The sequence below is a fragment of the Melospiza georgiana genome, chromosome 4 (genome assembly GCF_028018845.1).
Source record: "Melospiza georgiana isolate bMelGeo1 chromosome 4, bMelGeo1.pri, whole genome shotgun sequence".
NCBI lineage: Eukaryota > Metazoa > Chordata > Aves > Passeriformes > Passerellidae > Melospiza > Melospiza georgiana.
The window spans coordinates 70066161-70076599 of record NC_080433.1 but is presented as its reverse complement, the minus strand read 5'-3'; the positions used below and the strand labels follow the sequence as shown (position 1 = coordinate 70076599).

At 34.8% G+C, this 10439-nt stretch overlaps 1 protein-coding gene across 2 annotated transcripts in view; it reads right to left on the bottom strand.

The window, feature by feature from the left end:
- Positions 1–2016: 2016 nt before the first annotated feature.
- The window catches only part of GNAI1 (G protein subunit alpha i1), a 33438-nt gene continuing 25015 nt past the window's right edge, over positions 2017–10439 (bottom strand). Inside the window, exons 5-9 of one of the 2 annotated variants that reach the window (XM_058022763.1) lie at positions 9552–9680; positions 6394–6523; positions 5034–5187; positions 3921–4135; positions 2017–3819 (exon numbers count right to left, since the gene is read on the bottom strand). In XM_058022763.1, coding sequence (XP_057878746.1) covers positions 3945–4135; positions 5034–5187; positions 6394–6523; positions 9552–9680 — 604 coding nt within the window. In that variant the 3' untranslated portion in view covers positions 2017–3819; positions 3921–3944. Of the gene's footprint in view, positions 4136–5033; positions 5188–6393; positions 6524–9551; positions 9681–10439 lie in introns of both variants that reach the window. The other variant, XM_058022762.1, reaches the window with a different exon arrangement.

Genomic DNA, 10439 nt, shown 5'->3' with positions numbered 1-10439 from the left:
AATTGACACAGTTCTACAGACATGTATTTCTACACTGTGGTCTCAATTTTTTCTGTCCTAATACCCAGAAGGGGTATGCTATATCAAAAATGGTATGGCATTACACTGCCCTATATAGATCTCACCTTACTGACTTTTGAAAATAAGCCTAACTATGATTAGATCAAATAAATTACTCCTGCAATAAACTGCTCAATAATCCTGACCTCTGTTGTGTCAGGTAACAGTCAAAGTCTCACTACCACAAAAAAGAAGACACAAGCAGAGCAAAGCAGACAGAAGCACCTGGACCAACTTTGAAAAGCACTGCTTCTAAATACACCAATGACAAAAAGCTTGATAAATGCAATTTAACAGCCATTTTTAAGTACAGCATATTTTCATTACTTGGAAATACAACTAAGTAAAACTCTGGTCCTAGTTCCCTCTATGTCAAGCCAGCTTCTTTGCAAGAACTCCAGAGGCAAAACCACAAAATGGTTTTCTTGCACCTATGCAACTGAATTTTCAATATTACTGTTCATTAGAGTATAAAAACTCAACAGTTTTGCAAAAACTACAAGCACTGCTTATAGTCCATGACTGATTAAGCTCCACTTTTACCAGTCTCATGTTCCACATTCATGGACCGTGAGTGCATTTCCACAGGCTATGAATTATTCAAGGCTGAGGTGCTTAAAGACTCTTGTTGCACCTTCTACACTTTTTTAAAAATTAAGTATAGTCAAGGCTTTGAAGCTTACAACCCTGGCATTACTCTTTGACCCACAGGATCTTAGCTACTAATATGAAGTATAACAACTTCAAGACACATTCACACAGTAGGATAGCCAGTATCTTGGCAGGGTTTCCTTTTTGCTTGATTTGAAACAGACAATTATCCTTTAATTCTCCCCAGTTCTGAATGCACACCAGCCACCATGCTGTTCAGCATGCTGGAGATGGATCTCTTTTGCTCCCTAAGGTTTAATGTAGACTTTAAATCATGAAGCTGCTAATTGCCTACACGGAACCAGAAACAGCAATCCAGAAAATCTACACTGTTCCCATGCTGTGATCCTCGACCTTGTTTTACTTAATGAGAGATTACTACATTTAACACCAAATTAACCTCCAGATTCCATAGGTGGCATAATGAAGCCAAACAGCTAATTTTCCAAACCACCCTTCCACAGTGTTAAGCCTCTTAAAAATAACTACATGTTTAATGACAGCTGCATTTTACTGAGAGACTTCAACCACACAGCCATGCATAAGACCATGGGGCTGGAGAAGTCTCCACAAAGGTCTGGTTTTTTTACATATAGTACATTTACAATATTCTGAAGGAATTTCTTAGGTAATAGAGAGAGCTTCTTTGTGTCATGCTACAGAAAGCAGTTTGCCTGCACACTCTGCATGACAAAATCAGAGGAATGGGGAATGGAAGAGAGCAGAGCTCAGGCTGCTGAGGGCCAAGACTGTCCTCCTTAGACAGTGGTGTACCTGCAGCATTTCCTCCATTCTCTGCAGTGCTCTCACAGAGAAGCAGGCTCCTGATGGAACAGAGATGTGGAGCCTTACTACAGCTGCAGTGAAAACCAAGTGTGTGGCTCCCACCACAACTGCACGGAAATCTTCTTGGAGCGTTTCCTAGAGAAGAGGCCTAGGCTGACAACTTTATCTCTGGACAAAGATTGACCTACCAGTGCAGCATCTCTACAGGGAAACATCCCTGCTGACTATGCATCAGGTCAGTAAAAACAAGCTTATCTGTGGACTAGCAAGGAAAATTAGTTCGCAATTTTGTTCTGTGCTAATATAAGAATACTTGATAAACCACTAGTTAGAAAATTCCAAAAATTCTCCAACTGAAGGTGCTAAGAAAAAAAATATTAATTAATAAAAAAGCCTAATGCTTCTAACACAAAGGTTTTTACATTTACTCTTGACTTTCTATCTTCTCATTTTTACTACCTAGTTACCTCCACAGAATGGATGCAAAAAGATTTCCATCAGCACACTTAATGAAAAACATTTCTTTCAAGCAAGGCACAAAATTTAGATTTATTTGATTAATCCCAATTTTTGTTTTACATTAAGTACAAAAACCAGCTGGAACGTAGGTGTAAATACAATTCCACAAAGTAGTTCAGTGAGATTTAAAATCATATCCAAAACCATAAAGCACACTTAAAAGCAGCCCAGGATATACAGATTGCTTACCATAACTGCTGAAAGAGCTCATAATGTATCAACATATTTAACAACCTCCAGCAATAACTTATCTCCTTTCTAATCTTTCACTTAAAATGCATTTAGCAATTCTGGACCTAACAAAGAAAGCATTAAAGAATGAGAAGGGCAGGTAAGTTTTACTCAAGCAGAGGCCTAACTTAAACACATACACAATCAAAATTTAAACAACAGAACAATGACTTCAATATTTTGAACATTCTAAGAACAGAAATGCTAAGATAATATAGAAAAATAGCCACAGGCTCCAAGACTTATTTACTTCTCAAAGAACTTACGGTGTACTGTAGCTGCCTGAAATATTTTAACAATTATAGAAAATTTTATCTCCAGGTTTGGTATGTTTGTGTTTTCTAGATGACAACATACATTTAAGACAACCATCAACTTATTTACATTTAGAAGCTTATTCCTTTTAAAAACTGTATTAAAAAAATCAGTTTTGGCACTATCCCTAAGGCAATGGATGATAGGTACTCAAGACAGCAAATCACATAATGAAAGCATAACCAGAAGAAAATCATCCTTAACTTATAAGAAATTCTGAGGCTATAATTAAAGAAGAAATCAAAAAATCAGCACTTCTAACTCACTAAAACATCCTACCCAAAGCATTGAAGAATCTTGCTATATGCAACAGGAATTTGCTTTAATCTGTGAAGCCCCCTTGTCTTGTGGGAGAACACAATCTTTCTATGGTTATTAAGTTATCCAACTAGTTTTATTACCAGAAAAGAGCAAAAAATTTAAGGAGAACATGAATTTATGTTTAAAGTAAGCAGAAAAAACATTACTCTGAAGTCCAGCCTTTGCTGTCTATTTAAAACACCCCAAAGGTAATTTTTCCATTTCCACTGAGTAAAGACCACAGTATAATTTTTTATTGATATGAATAGTTTTAACAACTTCCTTTTTGCATTTCCATCAGCTTCAGTTGTAGCTGACCCTCAAACAACAACTTCCCAGTGTTGCCACATTTCCACTGCAAAAACTGCAAGACTGGATTTCATAAACTGTGGATTTCATTTAAATTTTAAAATAATCTTTGTGTTTATCCTAAATTTATAAAAAGATTTTTTTTCAAAACTTAAGGCAAAAAATAAGTTTATTGGTTATGTTTCTTAAAGTCTGAGAAAGTGTTATGAGGCTGATTAAGTATCAAAAAAGCTAACGCCATATACAATATTACCAACAAAAGTAAAGAATAAGGCAGCATGCACCCTTAAGATGAAAAGAAAATTTAATTTTACAAGATGTTTAAATAATCCAAAGGCAAAAAGTGTCTGTCTCCTCTAAGAGTATCTTCATAAAACATGGAAATTTTAGAGGAATGTTTTAGAGGACAAGAAGTTACTAAAATATTCCGTTCAACGTTTATACAAATACATTACTACAACTGTAAGTTTACATACAATCAACTGACATCTCAGTGTTAACTAATTACTTAAATTTACAAGACAAACATAAATAAAGCTGTTAAAACAGGCAAGTACAGTACTGATCTATCATTGAGCACAATGCATTTTGTACTTCTTTCACCTTGAAAAGAATCAGATTAGAATTGTGCGAAGTCTATCTCCAAACCTAAAAATAAAATAAAAGAGAATTAAGTATATCTATGCAGGTTTTACACAGCGTGGGCATATTCCAAATGTTTAAGTCCTGTTTTCAGGCATGTAATTTACCATTTAACAACCTTTTGTCTGTTCTCAGAAGAGGCCACAGTCCTTAAGGTTATTTTTAATAATGACATCAGTTACAGCATCAAAAACAAACTGCACATTTTTTGTGTCTGTGGCACACGTGAAGTGAGTGTAGATTTCTTTTGTGTCTTTCCTCTTGTTCAGATCTTCAAACTGACACTGAATGTAAGCAGCTGCTTCTTCATAAGTGTTTGACCCTAGAAGAAGAAAATTGCTCAGTAAGCAGATTTCCAACAGAGGAAGAAGATGCACACTATCTTTGAAGGAAGGGGTTCTTTGGAAACAGTTAATCTAAACCTGAAGAGGAGAAATTCCACAGCTATTGCTTTAAGATACCATTAATAAAACCTTGAAAGGAGACCTTTTGGATGCATTTGTAATAACAAAAACTTAGCACTCAATTCAGTTCCAGGTGCAGGAATAGTCTTTCTATTTACTCCAGTGCCAGAGGAACAAGTCATTAACGAACCATCACTTTCCTAGTTTAGGACATTTTGTCTCCTTCATTTAAGTTACTTGCTTTAAATTTTTATGTTTTTAAAAGCTTTGGGGTTTTCTCACACTCAGTTACAAACACCTGGCATACAAATTTCTCCCAAGCTTTTTACTTCCAACATGCTATTTTCTGGTTGAAGTTACAATGAAAGTGATACATAAAAATGCTAAGGCTTGCTAAATGAATAAATGCTCTTTTGCTGTGTATTTCCTGAATAAGCTACAATGTCAAAATGTATGTATACTCCCTGTCCAAAAACTTCTCATGTATCTCAGGAATTCCTACTTATATCAAAATACAAAAGCAGTTTGTTATTTTCTTAGAAATAACTGGCTAAATAAATGAGCCTGAACAGTTGCAGCAGTAACATGTAAATGCTATCAGTGGACCACCATATTTCACCTGGTTTAAAAGACTTAAGCACTGTTTATTTGTAACCCATCAAAAGAACCCCCACCTAAATTTTAGGTCATATAAATATTTTAGATGCCTGAAGTTATACAACTCCTCATGATCTGTGCATGGAAAATTAGGTATTTAACAAAAAAAAAAAAAAAAAAAAACAAAACAAAACCTTGACATCTCCACCCCTCCAATACCTGCATATTCAGGGTAGCAAATAGTGAGAGGACTTCTTTTGATTTTTTCTTCAAAAAGATCTTTCTTGTTCAGGAATAGAATAATAGAAGTGTCTGTGAACCATTTATTGTTGCAAATACTGTCAAACAATTTCATGCTCTCATGCATCCGATTCTGTAAGTGAAAAAAAAAAGCCATCACTTTCTATTTTATCAGACTTCAGTAGTAAAATAAGGATACATATTTTTAACTGCTTACAAATGAACCAGTTACAAAACTAAGTTTTTAGCAAACTAAATCATATTTTACTGCAAGGAAATACAGAGAAGCCAAGACTACCACAAAGATCACTTCCACAAGCAGGGTTTAAGCAACTACTTTTCTCTCATTTCCAGGTTTAAATTTTCAATATTTCATAAATGTTTTGTGTGTTTTGACATTTTGCAGTACAGATATTTTACAGGAATTGCTGAGTTACCTGTATTTGTCTTAACACTGATTAGATCTTCTGGAAATTGAAAATAAATTCTGCACCTAGCTGATATTCCAGACTAAGGAAGAAAGTTCTACAAAGCTAGAGAATCAAGTAAGCAGGTATTTTAACTCTTACCATAATATTTAACTCTGTAGAAAAATTATCCAACATGTAAGTACTTTGGCCAAGTTCCAGTCATTTAAGTAGCAGGATGCTAGCTACGACCTTCTTTGACACTATATTTGACTTGAAAGGTTTTCTTATTTCTCTTTCCTCCCCAAATTATATTTTATAGAAAGTTGCAGAACACAAGGAAGAGCACAAGAGTCTGTTAATGATTCACATACAGAGGTAAGCATCACTTCAGACCACTCAAGAGTAAAATGCACCCTGTGCACAGTGACACGGAAGGAGTAAACTCTTGAAAGAGGAGAAAGGAGCCGAGGGTGTTGGAAAGGAAAAAGAAGAGAAAGATTTCTGCAACTAAGACAAGAGATTGGAGAAACACAGTTAGAAAGAAACAAAAACTGAAGACTGAGGAAGGAAAGGAAAACAAAATGTGGCAAAGCAGATACAGATAAGTAAAAAAAATTTCTTACTATATAGTTCTAGCTTCCATAAAGAGAATAAAATGTGTATTACTGACAATGTATCTTCATTAATTTATGCTTCCTTTAAAACATGAAAAGTTACATGAATACTTATCTCTTAGTATTCCTTATGAGAATGTGAGGAAATACTTTGGAACCCAAAAGCATGAATTCTCTCACCATTTCTGAGACGTTTTGCACAAACCCCATACATCTTACAAAGCAGTAATACTTCAAAAGACCCATTTATAGCTTTCCTTCAAAGGTTAGCTTCTCTGCAACAACTATTCCCTTCTTCAGCATTATAGTACTTGCCATTTCCTCGTCTTCAGCCAAGACCAAGTCATAATCACTCAGTGCCACACAAAAAATAATTGCTGTAACACCCTCAAAACAATGAATCCACTTCTTCCGCTCTGATCTTTGGCCTCCAACATCAAACATTCTGCAAAACAGAAGCAGAAAGGAGAATGAACTTTGGAATTTTTAGCTTTCTGAATATTAACCAACAACATCTGGAATTATCAGCTGTCTAAGTCTGAGAACAACATCTTAAAAAGAAGGCAAAAAGCCCTGTATCTTACATTTTCTCAGTATACACCTCAATTTTAATAAAGCTTTGAAAGCCTTCCTATACATTTTAGAGAACATGAGAAAGTATGAGATGAAAGACAAACAAAATTAACTATTTACAATACTATACTTCATTAACAAAGTTAATTGTAATCTGTATAAAATAAAAATATACAGTTAGCTTTACTAAAAAGTCTACCATAATAAAAGATACTGATCAATAACATCCTGGTGAATTTTAGCTCCTCTCTCTTCTAAGTCAAATTACAACTTAAATCTGTTCTTCAACTGGCTATATTTATATGGGATATTTTTAAGAGATTATCTTAGAAGACAAAATAAGCATTATATAGTAAAAAACCCTTCATTTTCCAACAATAAATGCATTTTTTGAAATGCAATTAAGTCTCACATATGACACTTACTGAAGCTGACTTGTGTTTTTTATTAGCCCCCTTTTCTGTTTTCCATGAGTTGTAAGGTTGCAAGTACAGAGCAGGTAAAAACCCAACTGATTTAATGTTAGTGCACTGCAGAAACACTGTGAATTGCACTTGAAGGGATTCAATTACAGTTGTTATTTTTAGATATCTTCAAGTGTTCCAAGTTGCTAGGTTTTAATTTGAAAAAAAACCCACAGTAAAAGTAAGTGGAGAAGGAAACAAATTAGAAGAAAAAAAACCCCTTTGCTTTCTCATGGAAAACTGTCAGAAACACTGTAACCTCTAACAAGGTCTTATACTTGGAAAAACTGCAGAAGTGACAACTCTCACTGCTGTTTTAAGGTTCTACATTGAGATAATGCCATGTCAAAAACACTTGAAAGATAATTCCTGCTGAAAAAAGGATTCCTTAGAGGTGCTCCTTACCTTCAGAAAAATCTTTGAAGGGAGGTCTTTGGATATCACTCTATACAAGTGTGAGCCAGCCACCTACTACTCAGTTCTCAAATAACTAGCAATGGCTGTACCCATAGAATATATATTGTACTTAATACTGTGCTTTGTACTGTATCTTAATAATGAATTTAGTAATTACTTCTGTTAATTCTAATGCTATGCTTTGTAACTTTATACTGAGACCTGATTTTCCGTAAGAATTAACACTTCTACAAAAAAAGTGTTCTTTGAAAACAGAACTAGTAAATAATCAGACTCAACTTTTGGATTAGACTATAAAACAGGAAGAAGATGACTTGCTATTTGCAATTCAGATTGAATCAATAATCAAAACTATGTTAATTGCTTTATAGAGAAGGCTGAATTGAGGCCCAACCTGCAGGAAAATAAACACAAAGAGCAGAAGAGGAAAGAAATTGATTCTGTGCAGCTAGTCATACTTATGTACCCTTGTCTTAGTATAATCAAGCCTTCCATGTGTTTGGATGATCTTAAAAGTTCATTTCAAGGTTATGTAAGAGTGTACTGCACGCCCTCCCAATAACTCATTAAGCCTATTGCCTAAGGCACAGGTACAGATGTTTGAATGTACAACATTGCAGCTAAACAATTCCACAGGCCTGGCTCAAAGACACATTCTGCAGAAGTGTAACCATATGGTCCTTGTGACAGCCCCAATAATCTGTAAAGACTGGACCCATCTACAGTAGGGAACAAGAAACATGTAAACATGTAAAGTAAGTGAGAAGCTGGAGAGCTCCTGAGACAGTAAAGTTCTCTCTTCAGGCTTGGCTAAGGACTACTCTTCTTAGGTTTGCAAGAGATTCATTACACCATTTATCAGCTATTTGTTTGTGGATTAATACAAATTTTATATTTATCAGCTATTTGTTTGTGGATTAATACAAATTTTATATTCTTAAACCCTAAAACAAAAAGATTTTTCACAGTCCTGAAGTATCCATATTTCAGTATTTGCCATGCATTACCATAGAAAAAATTTCTACAAAGATACTAAACAAATATATAATACAGACATGCTGAACAATTTCTGCAGAATCTAAATCCATATTTAAAGTGTCTTTTACTGAGTTTTCTTCTCATCCTTCCTCATCAGTAGGAGGTAGAGTACATTGATGGTTGACACTATCATGTGTTTTCACCTTGAATGCTGCACATGCATCAGGGCAAACTTTTTCCAAGAGCATTTTGTGAGAGGACAAGGGGGAATGAGTTCAAAGTGAAAGAGAGTAGGTTTAGATGAGGTATTAGGAGGAAATCCATTATTAGAGGGTGGTGAGGCACTGGAACAAGCTGTCCAGGGAAGTTATGGATGCCCCATCCCTGAAAGTGTCCAAGGCCAGGCTGGATGGAGCTTTGAGCAACCTGGTCTAATGGAGGGTATCCCTGCCCACTGCAGCAGGGTTAGAACTAAACAATCTTTAAGGTCCCTTCCAACCCAAACCATTCTCTGATTCTGTGTGTTTAGACATAAAATGCTCAGAATACTACCATTATTTTCTAAATCTTGCACCGCAGAAACCTAAGTTACATTCTCATTCCTTCATTTCTAAAATACTGCCTTAGAGTATAGGACATATTTGAGTTCACCTCTTTTGGAAAATGGATTTACTCTTTCATACAACACCAGGAAACTCTTACAAGCTTCCAGTTCTCCAACAGAATTTAAAACAAGAATCCAATAGAACAGCTATTTAACATGGCAGAAAATGCAATATTTTGTTCTGAGATTTAATTTATATCAAAAGTATCCTTGCAAAACATTTTCAAAATGACAAAAACATTATTGGAGCTCCAACAACTCTCACATGCCTTCAGAAAATTGAGTCAAGCACAAGTTGTTTTTCTTTTCCATAAAAAGTGAAGGGAAATAATCAAGCTTGTGGTTAGACAAATTTGTTACATTACACCATTGAATGCCATATTCCATTATTTTACTGAACTTTGATGGAAGATAACCATGCAGCATGATTTACATACTTAAAATGAAGATCCTTGAAAGTAAAGTGAGTTTCCACTATTCCTGTAGTTTTCACTCTAGTCCTGAGAACATCCTGTTGAGTTGGAATGTAGCTGGTTTGTGCTATCCTGTCCAAGTCATTCAAGTAACTAAAGGTAAAAATAAACACTGCTTTCAGTTATTCATAAAAACAGCAACAAAATAATTACAAAGAATTACATAAGTTTTAAGTCCATTTATTACACTGTCCTTGAATTTTATAAAAGAGTTTTCTCTGTGAAACAAGACACAGTAGTCTACTCAAATTACCAAGGTTTTTCAAAATAAGCTTTTGAGACACAATGAGATTTCACCCAAGATGAAAGGAAACTTTAGTAATTTATTCCATTACAAAGAATTCTTCTTTAGAAAGTCCTACATGCAAACATGGCTCCATAAACATCCATGTTATTGGCTCTAATTAGAACGTCTTCATCTTTGCAAGCTACTGAACTGCAGATTACTTTGAACCACAAACAAAGCCCAAAATCACTCTACTTGATAACAGATATGAAAAGAATAACTCAGTGTTTTGGCCAGAATTAATGTGTCTAAGAAAGGGCCTAATACATGACAATTAACTTTCTATTGAAAATTCCTAATTGCATGTATTTTTTAGAATTAGTATGCTTTCATTGCCAAACTCCTTGCAATGTAGGCCAAGTCCAGTTTTTCTATAAAAAACTATACAGCTCTTACTTGTACTTTTCCCACAGTAAATAGGGAAGGCATTGTATTCTATTTTCTGTGTAACAAGATGTTAACAATTTTACAGATACATTTATATGGCCAGAAGAACAGTTTTCTTAAGAAACTTGAGTCACAGTTGTCTAACACAACAAAACAGACCACAGAAGGTTAGCACAGGA